Here is a 16,269-nt window from a genome sequence, read left to right on the forward strand (position 1 = left end):
GCTGAAGTAGATTTCAGAAAGTGACCAGTGAAGTGTGATGTTTCACAGCAGTCTGCTAAGCAGGAATTGCTGTTGGCTCTAATGGAACATACATGAATAATATTAATTTGTATTTCTTCTAATGTAAAAAAAACCTAATTTCTTTTATGTACAAATTTCAGGATCCACCTTTTGTTGTTGATGTTCCCCTTGGAGTTATAAGTAGGGTTGAAAAAATTGGAGTACAGAGCCATGGAGACAATTCATATGGTATAGAAATAGTTTGCAAGGTAAGGCATGGTAGAGGTTTACTAATATTAAAGTATTTTCATGTCATTTTTCTGTGAGAAAAATCTGTCAACCCATGTGCTGTTTTTCTTTCTGATCAGTTCCCTGTATTTGAATCATGCTCCATTTATTTCAATTCCTTCATGATCCTTGCGGTCTTAAACACCTCTGCCTTTTGTCTGGAGGGTGAATTCAAAGGAAAAGTGGTTACTTTTATATCAAATATCTCTAATGACAGTCCTAGTTATCTCATGTGAATGCTTACAGAACTCTGTTCTGTTGGGGGTTAGATGATGTCAGTGACTTAGTGTTCCATATGTGCCTTCATTCAATCAGATGTCTTATAACTGCTTTTCTTTTTTTTAAATTTATCATAGAGTAAAACTGTAACTTATTTTTGGCAGGATATGAGAAATTTGCGGCTGGCCTATAAACAGGAAGAGCAGAACAGACTGGAGATCTTTGAAAACCTTGTAACGCGTGCATTTCCTGTCTCTAACGGGCTGGTAAGTCTTGACATGGAGAGGAGGCTGTTGTTGGCTCTCCTCTTTTGAGAGAAGAAAGGAAATATAAGGGCTGTATAACAAACTTTGAAGTGTTGATTCATAAAATCTGTTGCAGAGTAGGCAGGCACCCCGTGTGCTTTTGCATTAATTCATCGAACACTGCTGTGTCCTGCTATTGGTGAAGTTAATTTATACATCACCTTGAGATCTAGGTTTGCCTAATGTTGCTGATAAAAAAAGTATGTATTGACCATTATTTTCTGCAGTAGATTCAGTCTAGAAGTTCTGTCTAATACAACAAATAGGTACAATTAGTCTTGTTATTAGTTAGCTGCAGAATTCTATTTCATTTGCTTGTGTGGGTAAGGAACTGGCTGGGAGGTAGGAAACCAATTTTCTCATCTTGGCATTGCCAGTGATGTGTTGTGTGATCAGAGGCAAGTCGTTTCAATTTTCTGTTTCCTGTCTTGGTTTTGTTAGTTTTTTCCATTAAGTATGACTTTTAAAGTTGACTTCTTTCTAGCTCTGTGTTTTCCAGCAATGACTGAAGGTGTTATGTCTGCTGTTCAAGAGTTTTAGAAGTGTTAGCTTTGCAACACTGGAGCGTTGACTGTTTTGGAGTTATTGTGCATACAACCTGTCAGGCAGTAATTTATGATTTTGTTTTATTGTTTTTAGCCTCTTTTTGCATTCAGCTATAAAGAAAAGTTTGCTGTTAATGGCTGGAAAGTGTATGATCCAATGGCAGAATATAAGAGGCAGGTAAGTTACAGAATACTTGGTTTATTTTCTTTTTCTCCATCTCCCCCATAGCCATATAAACAAGGAAAAATGTTACAGAAAACTCATCATTTTCAGCTCTTGCTAAATAGACTGACTGTCTACATCTCATGTTTAGTTAATAAAATGCAAGTGGCCTGAATTTGAGTGCGTTGAGCACCTGCTAAAGTTGGTGGAGATAAAGGTGCTGAGTACTTGAGCAGATTGGTCTAACTTAACATGGTTCTGAAATCCACTTTTTTCAAGTGCTGTTTCTACAAAACACAGGCTTTATAAAAAAGTGGCTTTGAATAAGTATCACTAAACAGAAGAGTAACTGTAGTTTGTAATATTAAATCTACATTTTCCATAGGGTTATTATCCTTATCAGTTTAGTAGGAAAAACTTCCATTGGTTTACGATTCAGTATGAAGATGTAAGTTTATAGCTTATTTAAAAAAATGTGGGCATGCCTTTTTTTAAAAGTATGCAGCACATAAAATTGTTCATTGTCCCAAACTCAGATATGTGAAAGTCTAACTGGAAAAGTGCAAAATTGTTTTATTTTCCTACAGGGCTTGCCCAATGAGAGTTGGAAAATATCCAAAATTAACAGCACCTACGAGCTTTGTGATACATATCCTGCTGTTCTTGTTGTACCAACCAGTGTAAAGGATGATGACCTCTCAAAAGTGGCAGCATTTAGAGCAAAAGGGAGAGTTCCTGTAAGTGAAGTCTGTACGAGAGGATATAAGTGTTCAAGAAATTTGTGGCTTGTAAAAAATAATCAGTGTTCTTTTAGACTTTGTTTTTTAAATAACAGTGGAATGGCTTCCTTCCTGTGAGGGGGTGGGGTGGAGGGCAAAGAAATAATTAGGCTCAGTGGGTTTAGAACTGAAGGGTGCAACTCAAGTGTGAGTTTAATTGTACAGTTATTGTGCTATGTAATCAGTTTTTAGTTTGGATTAGGACTTCTAGGCTACAATGGTATCTGATGCTCTGGTATGTATTAGCTTGTGTTCTGACTTGGAGTACAATGTGTCATAGCCATAGTGCTTTGCTTAAGAATAGACAAGGTAGCATTATAACCCCTTTAAATATGTTAGATTGTGTTGTTTTTCATGCTTAACAAGGCATTGTACAGGTCCATGGTCTTTCACATGGAAGCAGTTTTTACTCCTCCATTGCACTTTTTTTTTTTCCAGTAAGAATAATACAGGCTTAATTGCTGTTAGAAATAAAAGCTAAGATGTTTAGAATCACTGTATTTCAAGCTCAGATTTGGGATGATCAGTCAGTGCTAGTGTGCTGTCAATATGTTTTTACATCAGCCTGTCCTTAAACTTGGATTTGTTGATTTGCCAGGAAATAATGCCAGATAGGCTATGTGATTGTCTAGTTGTTCTCTGGCCTGCAGCTTTTAGTGTAGTAAATGAAATGGTTTTCTCTTATTCCAGGTGTTATCCTGGATTCATCCTGAGAGTCAAGCAACAATAACACGATGCAGCCAGCCATCAGTTGGCCCAAATGATAAACGTTGCAAGGAAGATGAAAAATACTTGCAGACAATTATGGATGCCAATGCTCAGTCACATAAACTTACCATCTTTGATGCCAGGCAGAATAGTGTTGCAGATACAAACAAGGTAGGTTTGTATCATAAGTGGCATTAGTTCATCAGCCTTATTACAAGGCTGAAGCTTGAGCCAGATATCAGGATGTGGAGAACATGGTGTTGAAAAGAGATAAGAAAGAGTGCCTGAAGAGGCCAGAGAAAGGAAGATAAGTTTCTTGTAGCATTTTGGAAAGGAATCAAAGGCAGCCTAAAGATATAGCTGAGAAATTATGCATTAGAGCTCAGAGAAGACCAAAGCTTTCATTAATAAAAAGGGGAAGGTATTTGGATGTATTATCAAATGTAGCCTGTTACAATTAGAATTTCTTTCACCTAAAAAACCCATTTTTTGTTGGTTTTTTTTTTTTTTTAAAAAACAAAAGCCAAAAATACGCTTTTATCAGCACTAAAATAATCCCTTCTCTCAGAAAATCCTGAAACTTAGGTAAAATAGCTCTCTCTGCCTTATACTGAAGTCTTGTGCATGTTCTTCTCATTGTCTGTTTTTACCTTTTGAATGGACAGGCTAAAGGTGGAGGATATGAAAGTGAAAGTGCCTACCCAAATGCAGAGCTGATCTTTCTGGAGATTCATAATATCCATGTCATGAGAGAATCCCTGCGGAAACTTAAAGAAATTGTTTATCCTACTATTGATGAGACTCGGTGGCTGTCAAACGTGGACTCCACACACTGGCTGGAATATATAAGGGTAAAATGCTTTTGATTTGAAAAATCAGTTACTTTTTTAAACCATGTTTTTAGGTTGCATTTCTGAAAATATTGCTAAAATAATGTTGAAATTCAAGCATGTTGCTTGTGCATGCATCTTGTGAAAAAAGTATAATTTTTAAATACAGAATTGCATTTAGAATGCAGCATTTTAAGCATTCCATAATAACTTCAGTATTTCTAGTTTTCTGTACTGTCAGATAGTTAATTCCCAATAACACAGTGTCATATTTACTGCTGTGTTTTATTTTCTTGAGAAGGAATGTTTGTGGGCAGTCCAGGGTTATCCCTCATTTGGAAGAATGCGCTGGGAACTTCAGAGTATATTTGAGCCACTGCCAAAAGGACTTGACTGTGAATTCCAGAGTCTTTCTCATCCTTCCCTCCTTCAGTGCAATGTTACAGTTTTTGTGGTGGGCATCTACATTTTCATGAGCTGTTTCTGGCCAGTGATCTATCATATTATCATCTGCCTTGTTACTTAACAGAATATTAAATTATTACCACACTCAGTTTTACAGTCAGTTTCACTAACCTTTGAAATTATTTTTGGAGTAGATTATTTCATTACCACGTTCAATCTCCTGTTTATGAATAATATGGATAGAGTGTAATTTGGTTTATTAGCAGCTGGCTCAAATGTCACTCATGCAAAACATGTTTAGGATCTTTCATTAGTTTGACTCTGTTAAGCAGTGCCTGCTGACAGCTGCAGCAGAGCCAGTAGAGGGAGCAAACATGAAATAAAGAGTCAAATGTAATTATATTTTGGGAACAGTTTAGTTTTCTTGTTCTCTTGAATTTGAACTATTTGCAACAGCTTTGGGAATCTAAATATCTGTAAAACTTTTCTTATCAGCCTGGCCTTTCACAGTCATTTGTTCTGTGCTTGTGGTCGCCTTTCACTGCCACTGACCCTGATGGGGTTCCTGGATTAGGCATTGTCAGGAATGAGCTGTGATACCACTCTCAGACAGGTGGCAATAGCATAGCAATTAGAAATTTCATTTAAATTATTTTGAAGAGTTGACACATGTGATATTCTACATTGACCTGTCCCTTACATGCTACTTCACTTTAATGGTACTGAGAGCAGAAACTGCAGGCTGATTTCTTAAAAGCTGCCATTATTATGTTGATACTGTCTCAGAGATTTTTTTCCAAGGGTTCTTTGCCTTTTGATTTGGCTTGTAATAGCACTAATAATCCACAGCTTTACTCTTAACACATCTGCTGTTTTCTGGGCTCAAACAAGTGTGGTTGTGTCCCAGTTTAATGCAGTGCAGTACTGGAAACTCAGCTTCCAACCCATGGCATCTGCAGAGCTTTTAGAGATATCTAGGGGTGGCTTGTGGAGGCACCAGGAACTCTTGGTGTGTGAAGACAGTAACAATATGATTAGAGGCACTTGGTGCTTATTGCACACCCAGAGTATTTTCTGTCTGAGGGCAGAACTTGTACTATTAACTATTTTTCAGTTCTCATTTTGTAAACCAGTCCAAAGCCAGTTATTCATTAGGAGCCCTAACTGAAATACTGTGCTGGTTACCAAGTTTTGAAAGATCTGTAAAAAAAAATAAAAATTTGTAGAGGAAGCTATTTTCTAAACTGTTGTCCAAAGTGGAATAAAGTTCTTCACATACTCCACAGATATTTGCTGAATTAATAGTGAATGTGTTTTCTGTCTCCCATTCTCTGCTCATTTCCTGTACCTGTTCTGTTGTTTATTTCCAGCTGTCTTCCTTCACAGGCATCTGTGTTCTCTTTAAAGCAAGCTATTGCATACCTATATGTTAAATAGATTAGTTTTCTGCTTTTATTGAAGACCAAACTGGTTTAAGATTAATGCAGTAGAGCTTTCTAACTGAAATAATTGGCAATTAACTAGTTCAGACCACAAACTCTGTTCTCCCATAAACACTTTCATATTGTTTCTTGATATTTCCCCTCTGGCATCCTTCAGTTCTACCATAAAAGATATGCTCAATGAGAGATAGAATCAATGGAAACTGTCTCTAAAACATGGTTCTTGAAATAGATTTAAAGACTGGTCTTGTACACAGTTTCTCCAGTAGATGCTGGTCTTCCTACTTCCCAGATGCTTTTGCATGCCTGGGAAAAGTGCAAATATTTTGCAACATTCCATTTTCTGATGTTGGAATGCAGAATAGAAATTCTTCTGTGGTCCCATTCCTAGTGGTTGTTTTTTTTTCTCCACATATTTTTTAGTGCAATGATAGGTCATGTTAGAGACAAGTCTTAACAGGAGAGAGATTATTTAAGTTTTTTAAAAACTAGAGGGTGGCATCAGGGAGCAAAAGAGATGGAGTTTTGAGTAGGGAGAAGCGTAACAAGTTCACACAGGTGACCTCAGTCCTGTGCCATCTGTCTTGGGCACTGTTCCAGAATCCAGGCTGTTGATGATCAGCTCAGAAGCTGAATACAGTGTAAACTTCATGCAGCAACAGATCAGAACTGCTCTCAGCCAGGGGTTTCTGGGTTGCTTTGCTTTGTGTTTTGTTACAGATTAGCTGGATGATTTGTCTCTTTCTTTAAACTCAGTTACAGTTGAACTGAAAATGGAGCAAGAAAGAGTGATTGACTAATGTGAAATGAACTTTTGAAAACCTCAGAATTTCAGCCTTTGGAATAGATTACAGTATTTGTGTCTTTTCATCATGATACAGAATATAAATTAATTTAGAGAAGGAATTCCTAGGTTCATTTGTTATGTGCTGCTAGTAATAGAGAGCTGGTAGGAACTCTCTCCTGAGCAACAGGGTGCACACAGTCTTTGTATTTCTAGGAATATGCATAGCACTGTTTGGAAATCTCTTAATTTAAGGCCTTGTCATCAGGATAATTATGTAGTTAATCTTACTAAAATTTTAAAACATAATGTCTTAAAGAGTATAAAATTTTAACTTTTTTTGGTTTTGTAGACTTTTGGTAGTATTTAATACTCTTGTTTCTTCAATTTTGTTTAAGATGCTTCTTGCTGGAGCAGTAAGAATTGCAGATAAAATTGAATCTGGTAAAACTTCTGTAGTGGTGCACTGCAGTGATGGCTGGGATCGAACTGCACAGCTCACTGCACTGGCCATGCTTATGCTGGACAGCTATTACAGAACCATCAAGGGCTTTGAAGTTCTTGTAGAAAAGGAATGGATAAGTTTTGGACATCGATTTGCAATGGTAAGCTGGAAAATTGAGTGTGCAGTTTGTCACCTTCAGGGCTTTTAATTTACATAGCATGTTTTTCAGAGTAGTCTGCTGCATTTTAGTAATTGTCTCTGGTGTCCTTTTAGTGGTCTGAGTGTGTCAGAGAACTGTGACCCATTCATTTTTTAACAGGAAACCTCTATGTGACGTATAATTTAAAATAAATATGAAGTGGTTTGAATGCAATGGTGAGAAAAAGTCATGTGGCTTTTTTATGAAAATGAGGGATTATAATTTATGTTATGGAGCTTATGAATGGACAACCAAGGAAAACAATTAAGGTTTCTGAAGTGTAAAAATGGCTGGAGTTACTACTCTGATTTTAAGTTGAAATGTTTATTTAACACATGGGTGAATGGGGAATTAGAATAAATTGTTAAGACATTCTGTGGACTCTGACTCTTAAGATGGTTTAGTAGAAGTGGCTTATAGTTATGACAGGTGTATATGGAATAACCATTTTTTCAGTACAGTCTTAATAAATTCCTACCAGTTTCACCCACTGGTAGAAATTAGTGGCTGTGCAGTAGAAGATGGGGAAGTGACTGGTAGAGCTTTCCAGCTCTGCTCAACACTGAAGGCATGGCCATAAGGAATATTGGGATGCATTTTTAGTAGTTGAAAAATGCAGGTTAACATTATGGAAGAATTTCCTGTCTTGTTCACTACTGGAACATATTTGAGAGTTCCTGAGCTTTGCAGTGTTGGGATGGTGCTGCAGACACACCAGACTGAAATGAAGTGTGCTCTGACTTCCAGCGAGTGGGACATGGAGACGATGATCATGCGGATGCTGACAGATCTCCCATCTTCCTGCAGTTCATTGACTGTGTTTGGCAAATGACAAAGCAGGTAAGATGCTGAAGAGTGTATTTCTATGAGGTATCAGTCTTGGAAACATAATTTATGTAGGGGAACACATTCCTTTATAGAGTAGTAGTATGTCTACCTGAAGTGGTCTGCACTATGTACATAGAGGGGAATTTCTGTTCGAGGTGAGGTACGAGGAGCTAGCGTAGAGATTTTGTTTTGAAACCAAAATACAGCAGTTTTTTTTCAGTTTATAACAGGCTTACGAAGGATTTGCTGTTTGCATAGAGATACTGATGAAATGAATTATTTGCGTTGCATGTTCACTCATACGGATTTATATTGTCCTTAAGAAACAGCAAAAATCTGGGCTGATTGTGAACTGAGTGTAGTAGAGAGTTCTTCTATATGTGTCTCAAATGTGAGAATTTTCATCCTTATATATACAGGACAGCATTTGTTCCACACAAGCCTATTCTCTGATAAGTTTTCGTACTTCCATCGTTGCTCTTACCCCTAGATCAGGGGAGATCTCTAAAATTAGTGATTCTTAAGATACCAAAATACTCAGCTTCTCAATTTTGTTCGGAAATGTTAAATTGTCTAGTGGATTTGGTCTTCTTTTTCCTTATTTGTGCCTCCATGAGCAAAAACCTAAGCTCTTTTTTGGGCTTTTATATTGCCATTCTATCATGGGGTTATTGAAATAGGTTGTCCACATGAAGGCTTTATTTCCAAGTAATGTAGAAGTTCTTGGTGCTTGACTCCTTTGGTTTTTACATCCCACTCCATCTTTTATCCTTCTTTCCTTTTTTTTTAACCTTCTTGAAGCCTAACATGGATCTGTGCTTTTATAGTAAAAGCTGTTGTACTGAAGTCTCTATAGTATGTGATTTGTTTTGAAGGGAGGGGGCTAACAGTCTGGTTCCATATGATCCTAGCACTTCCAGATCTCTTACCTTAGTCTTCCTGTTCTGAACATGGTTCTCAAAACTTACATCATAGTTTCCAGAACTTGTATTTGCAACAGTCATCTTAGGTGCTTTATGGAAGTTCCCTGCTGTCATACTGGGCCCTTGTCCAAGGGATCTTGTAGACTTTGTGTGTATCTATATCTCAGCATTAATGTGCTGTTCAGAATGGCTGGAGAAAATAAATGAAAAAATCTCTCTCTCTTCCAGAGGAAAGATAAAAACAATAGCAAAGAGGAGCAGTTCTAAACACCTGGTAGGAACAAAAGTCCTCTGGGGAGAGATCCTTAATTAAGAGCAGCCTCTTCTATTTTTGCCATCTCCATTGCTGCTTCCTATTTCTTGCTATAAACAGTTTAGTTCCCTCTAGTTTAAAAAAAGAGAAGGGGATGGGGGAAGAGGGGGAATCTGTGGAACATTTTGCCAATACCACATCTGTTCAAAACCTGGATCCAGAAATTGTTCTGAAATTCATGAACAGCAGTGGCGTTGAAAAATATTAATGTTGCACAGGAAAAACAAATAGGAAAAAGTTATTCTTGAACAGTTCTTGCCCACTTATTTTAATTTTTCAGTTGACTTGAATGCTTAGAGAATAGATGTGAAGACTGTGATTACCTTGACTCAGGCCTTTGGAGAAAAGGATTCTATTTTATCGTTGTGTAGATCATTTGCTCATAAAACAGTGATAGTTTAGTGCTTTAGAATTCATGGTAAATATATGTGAAATGTTCCAAAGCTCAAGTAAGTGTTAATGACTACAGGGTGTAAGGACTCTGGTTTGGGTATGGGCTAAAAGCAAATCAAATAGGCTCTTTTGGAGTATGGAAGTTACATTCTTAAAGCAATCATCTTAAAATTGTGAGAGAATCTTTAACTTCCTACTAAGATACACATTTCCAGATAGCTTCAGACAATGAAAATTAGGCCTTGACTGCCTTATATTTTTCCTTGGGTTTATGGTCTTCATAACACACAAATATAATAATGGAGAACTTGAGAGAAGTACATTGGCATCAGTTTTTAATAAAAAAAAACACATGGTGAAGTGATTTCCCTCCTCTGTTAGTAAATTCTGGTGATACTGAGTAGCAGATGTCAAGTTGGAAAGACCACATGTCAGCTGATGAAATACTGATGCCTGGTTGAAAATGAAACAGAATTGTAAAATTTGCATGTAGCACTGCAGTTTAACTTCCTACCTTTCATGCACAGAGCCCTCACAGGAGGAAAGTCTATTTAAAGTCAGCAGAAAGTTTCATCCTGTTTGTCACTGGGTGTCAGCTGTTGCTGTAGATGCATTTTTCACTGGTTTCAGCAATGCACTGTTCCTCTCTCTAGTGTTCAGTTAACCATTGTTGTCCACTGCACAGTTGTTCTGCCAAGTGTTTCAGTGTTAAATGTTACTGTATTACTGAATGAGTTCATTGGTTAAAAAGTAAGTCTATTTTGCAAGACTATGAATCAAATGCCACTTGTCATTGTAGGATTTAAACAAGATAATTTCTTTTTTTATAAGCCACTTTACAAAAGCCCCCAGCAGCAACAAGTGGGAGGTTTTAATGACCCATGTGTTCTCTCATAATTAGTGGATTTGAGAAGGAGTAAACTTCCATTTGGGGAATTCTTCCACCTGAATCTTGAAGCAGACGCTAATAGGCTTGGAACTACAGAGGAAGGCATTTTTAGGTCAGTGATTTTTTCAGCAGCAGTAATAGAAGCTCTACAGTCTTGATACATCAGCTCCAACAGTGCAACTCTTGTATCCAAAGACCTGGTTTCAATAAAGTGCTATCACTTATTAATAAACTAGTTGGCGTGCAACCACTGATGTATGGAATTTTGAATATGCTTCACTGGATTGGAATAGTGGCCATGTCAGCATCCTCCTGATTAGTATGGACCTGTCACAACGCAGAACCCTGATGTGACAGGGCTCATTAAATGCTTTCAGTTAAAGAGAATCCCTTTAGGAGATGCTTTGTTCTCACTTTTTTTTTTTTCAAATATCGTTTTGATGCTTTGCAAATTATTTTTGCTCTCTGTATCTTATTGCTGCTTTGAGTTGGACACAACAGGCTGAGATCTGAGACCCGGTGAATTTTCTCCTGACTTGGTTCAGCTCACCTGCTTGTCAAGTTCTGTTCATACTTCCTTGAAGTGATAGTTGTGTTTTTAACATCATTGTTTTGTAATTAAGTTTTGGCACGATTTCCTAGAGAGAAAAGGAAGTTCAGAAGTAGTAACTTGAACATGACTGAAAAAGAAATTTTGATAATCTTAATTTCCTTTATGCCTTATGAAAACAAATGGTGAGGAGGTTGAAAACAACCCTCAATTTGCAAGGGAAGCCCCAGTGTGCTGGTGAACAGTGCAGAGTCATAAGAAGGCTCCCATTCATTTTCTGTTATGATGCTGATAATCTCCTTACTCAAAATTTTCAGTCAAAAGCTGGTGTGTATTAGCTTCAGAAGTCTTGGAAAGAGAATGTTTTACAATGTTTGTCTTAGATCAGTCCTTTTTTATATAACATTGTTTAAAACTTAGATATTTCTGGCTTTAATACAAGCACACCCACTGTGTGTTATTCAGCCCTTTACTTTCAACGTGAATAAACATTTGCCCTTCATGAATCACAGCTGATACTGAAGAGGAATTCCTGGATCAGCTAGTTCACCCACAGTCCCAATTGCTGTTATTCCTCCTAACTGTTGGAGTCATCTTTATTTGAACTTTCTCTTTAATCACTCACCAAGGTATTGAGTGTTCTTTAGTGGCACAAAACAAACTAGTCCTCTGCTTTCTGCAGAGGAAAATCTGAAATACTGACTTAAAAATTCTCCATATAGCAGGAAATTCTGCCTTATGAATCTACAACTTTGCCTCTTAGACTTCTGTGAAGATGTACTCTTTTAGAGCACAAAGTTTGTTTTGTTTGTCCTGAACATTATTCTCTTATTACATGCTCTTTATTGTTAATGAGAGAAATACTATCTCTTAAGTTTTCCTTGAGTCTTCCTAATTTTTTTCATTCTTCTACATATTATTCCATATCTGCATTTTCTACCCTTATCATACTGGACACAAAGTTATTTTGGCACATCAAGCAGTTGCCACGTGTAGTCTTACCATAAAATTTGATTGAAGAAGGACTTTTTCCATCTGAATGGGCAGCAGCCCATGCAGTTTGCAGCAATTTCTTCCTTTATGAATTTTTAGAGCACTACAGATGAGGAGAAACATTTTCAGATTTCTGACTGTTTGTCTTATATCAAGTAACCTCTGCTTGTGAATAAAATACCTAATGGTGCTCAGGGGAGTAAGAGTTCTTTCAGATGTACAGGGTTTACTTTCCCATACAGAAAAAGAGGGATTAAAGGCTTATTGTATATAATTGATAGTAAACTCAGGGTGAAATGGAGAGAAGTAACTTACTTGAGTAGAAAATGAAAGAAAAGTTCTAAATAAATGTTAAGCACAATGTATGTGTAGTAGTCCTTATTATTCAATTCATTGCATGTTGAAATAGGAAATAAAACTCTTATATGTGATTATCTTATTTCACTTCCCCCTCCCTCCCCCCAGTGTTTTCTTGTTCTGTAATAAGAGGTTTAAAGCATATGTTTAAGATGGTTTGGGGTAGAACAGAATACTGTTAGAGCTTCTTAAAATGAATTGCTTTGTATCACCAGTTTCACATCAGCTAATGTTTGTATTCTGGTATACTTGGATAATGAATGTAAATTATAACTCTGAGAAGTATTTGTAAAGAAGTAGGTAGGTGAAATGAATTATTGAAACAGGAGTTACTGAAATTGCTGACTTTTCCTGCAAATAATCCCTAAATAGGAAAAAAAATCTTACCTGAAATATTTGGTTATTTCTTAAGTCTTTCTTCCTTTCTACACTGCTTAAAATAATGCTTGAAGTAATTTTACCCTTTTTTTAAAATACCAGTTTCCTGCAGCCTTTGAATTCAACGAGTTATTTTTGATCACCATTCTGGATCACCTTTATAGTTGTCTCTTTGGGACTTTCTTATGCAACTGTGAAAAAGAGAGATTAAAAGAGGTAAATGGTACACATACTTGGTATCTTAGTATGATACACATTTCTTATCTTATATAAAAGTGCTTAGAAACCTAGCTAAGAATGTCTGAGCTGTGTTTTAAAATGCATTTGTCACACGGTCTTAAACAATGCAGACATTAAATTTCATGGTATGAGAAATACATACTGAATGCCCTGCTATTAAGTGAGGTGGCACTTAGGTGTCTTTAGTTATCATCTGTTTGCGGGGTTGAGGGTTTTACTAAGACCTCTTGTGGGTATTTTTAGCCAAAATACAAACTTTTAAGTAATAGTAATTTCACATTATATTATATTTCTGAAGGAATTCCTGTGGATGACTTGGAAGGTTACTATAGGACATAACTGGATGGAACTTGTGTATGAGTACTACAGAAATTAAAATTATCTAAATGAATGAATTTAGGACTCAACAAAATATTATGTGTTTGTGAAGAAAAATTAATTTTTTTTAATATTCCAAGTACACTTTTGCTTGCTTGTGACTGTTGTTTTTACTATCTCAAGCAAGTTACAATTCCTTGCTAAATTTAGTTCTGCTTTTTTTTTTGTTTGTCTCTGCTGCTTCTGTAGGGGAGAAGTTGCATGTAAATACCACAAGATGGAGCTGAATAACACGTTCTCAGCAAATGCAGGGTTTCCAGACAGCTTTCTTTCATAAATAAATAGATGCAATTCTCAATAAAGAAATGCAATTTAAGACACAGCAGTAGTAGAAACACATGCTTTACAACACTGAAGGAGCTCAGATTTGTAAGATGAATCTGATGTAAGTTCAGATTTCCAGTTCTTGATCTAACCATTATTATGCTGATTATAATTAGAATAAAACAACATTTGCAAATAAAGGTACAAGTAGTGAGTTTAAAGCATATCAATTATTTGTTAGGAGCAAATAGTATGAGTAGGAAAATTGAATAATTATTTTTCACAGACACTGTTTTGGATCTTCCAAACTCCCTATCTTTTCACTGATATTCTTGTTAAAACTATCTTTTTAGTTTAGTTGTTCAGTGGGTACATAACCATGTATTTAAGTAGCTGTATATATTGCTGTAAATTATGAGCAGTACAGATTGCTTTTGCTCAACTAGACTTTAGTGCCTCTGAAAATAATATGACTAAATCTCCTTTCTCTATTAGCCTTGGACCAAAATAAGTGTTCAGATGTTTTGCTAAAGTTTTAAGGCTGTTTAATGATCAACTACTGGAATTGTTCTCAGACTGCATGTAATTTTCTAGTAGATAAGGTAAAATTCTGACAGAATTACTGATATGTAGGTATTAACATCATAGTCTAAAATTTTGCAATCCATGTCATTAATTTTTTTATTTTAACTTTTTTTTTCAATCAGGAGGTGAGCACAAAGACTGTATCTCTGTGGTCCTATATAAACAGCCAGCTAGAGGAATTCACAAATCCCTTCTATGTAAACTATGAAAACCATGTCTTGTATCCTGTTGCCAGTCTGAGCCATTTGGAACTGTGGGTGAACTACTACATCAGATGGAACCCAAGGATGCGGCCACAGGTATGAGCTTTCACATGTCTTCAGTGTTTTACTGCAGGTCACAGAGATTAAAAGAAATTACTGTCTTTCCTTATGTCAGATGCAGCATTTAATGCAAAAGTGCTCATCTGTTGCACGTATTTCAGCTGATGGGGAAAAAGGTGTTTGTCATGAAGATGATGCAGGATATGGTCAAACTGGGAAAAAGGATGTTTTCATTAAAGTTACCCACAGACTAGGGAGTTACAGTACCACCGTATTGGCTTGTAAAGGTTAACAGTCTTTCTTTGTCAGAAGATTACTTTTATAATACTTTTATAATACTTTGTAACACTTTAATACTTTTTATTACCTTCTTGTCGTTTTTGTGTACCTTTGTTTTTAATCATGTTTTGCCCTTTCCCCAGCACTGACATAAAACATACCAGCAGTTTCTGAAAGAACTGGACTACACCAACTCACTTTGCAGGCTCTCTAAACTAAACATCCCATGGATGCTTGTTTTCAATTGTCTTTTATAGTTTTAAGATGGTGTAGTAAAGATTAAACACTCCCTATACACGTTCCCTGATTCATCTAGTATTTGTTCATATAAATAATATCTGCTATTCAGATAAATCTCTAAATTTCATCAGACAAATGCTTCATGTGATCTTAGGCTTAGAAATCTGAAGACTGACACATTCAGATTGTGTCACAACCATAATATGAGTGTGCTACACCATCTCTTTATTTAAAATGTAACACTCCAAGGTACCCCCAAGCATATTATAATAAATTACCTGTATTAAGTGATTGCTTGAAAGCTGTTTTCATCTTCTAGCAGTTAGAATGAGATGTGAGTTTCAGATTTATTAGGCATCCACAAGTCAGAATCTGTTATAAAAGATGGTGTTCCAAGGTAAGTTGCAAGGACACTACACTGGTAGAAGTCCAGGTGTCTGATGAATACCTTTTAAAGTCCTGGAGAAGTCTGGATTGCTTGCTTTTCTCACTAAGGTGTTTCCTCTGAGCTGCTTTGTTTCTCTTACTTCTTAAAAGTTTGAAAGATGGTGTATTTTAAGTTATATAATTTTCAAGTGAAATTGTCATCTGCTTTTTAGCAAAATACCATCTTTCCTTTAGCCTGTTTGCTGAATACCATTTGGGTGGTGTTTGCACTACCTGCAGTATTGTTGGTTTATGACTTGTATTTGATTGAGATCTCCAGACCCTGAGAGTGAGCAGGCTTTGAGAAACCACGTGAAAGCCAGTCCTGGTCCAAAAGAGAGAGGGTAGGGAAGAGATGACATAATGAGGAAATGCCAGAGCTGTCATCTCTTAGTGAGAGCTCTGCTCACTGTCTCTGTCACAGAGTGCTCTGCCTGCTTCTCTGGGAGATGCTCCTCAGTCATTCTGGCACATGAGACTCATTCACTGTCTTAGAGCAGGTCCCTCCATCAGCAGCTGAAGGGAATAAAATGTGATGGTTCTGGTAACTCCCTTAACTTTCCTGCCACCTGCTTTTCTTGAAATACTTAAAAAAGTGTTTCAACTTTCTAGTTCTGCCACCTAAGTTTTGTCCTGATACATCATCCCTTTCCTCTTGTCTCTGACCTGAATTTGTGTGATATTATGACCAACATTTGGGAGTGTTCCTTCACAATTTCTTGTTGCAGAATTGCATTTGCCAGTCTAATTATGAAAGAACAAACCCACAAACTTTACAAGCAAGTAAATAAACAGTTTCTGCAATCACAATATACTGTTTGCTTTCCTCTGTGTTTGCATTGTCTGGTGTCACACCCT

At 36.6% G+C, this 16,269-nt stretch overlaps 1 protein-coding gene across 1 annotated transcript in view; it reads left to right on the forward strand.

Moving 5' to 3' along the window:
• The window catches only part of MTMR1 (myotubularin related protein 1), a 37,871-nt gene that overhangs the window by 9,970 nt on the left and 11,632 nt on the right, over positions 1-16,269 (forward strand). The window contains exons 6-15 of the mRNA XM_062502805.1: positions 162-269; positions 672-773; positions 1,452-1,535; positions 2,108-2,257; positions 2,990-3,178; positions 3,673-3,858; positions 6,867-7,073; positions 7,860-7,952; positions 12,839-12,952; positions 14,326-14,502. Of these exons, the coding sequence (XP_062358789.1) occupies positions 162-269; positions 672-773; positions 1,452-1,535; positions 2,108-2,257; positions 2,990-3,178; positions 3,673-3,858; positions 6,867-7,073; positions 7,860-7,952; positions 12,839-12,952; positions 14,326-14,502 (1,410 nt within the window). The remainder of the gene's footprint in view (positions 1-161; positions 270-671; positions 774-1,451; positions 1,536-2,107; positions 2,258-2,989; positions 3,179-3,672; positions 3,859-6,866; positions 7,074-7,859; positions 7,953-12,838; positions 12,953-14,325; positions 14,503-16,269) is intronic.

Source organism: Cinclus cinclus, chromosome 15, assembly GCF_963662255.1.
Source record: "Cinclus cinclus chromosome 15, bCinCin1.1, whole genome shotgun sequence".
NCBI lineage: Eukaryota > Metazoa > Chordata > Aves > Passeriformes > Cinclidae > Cinclus > Cinclus cinclus.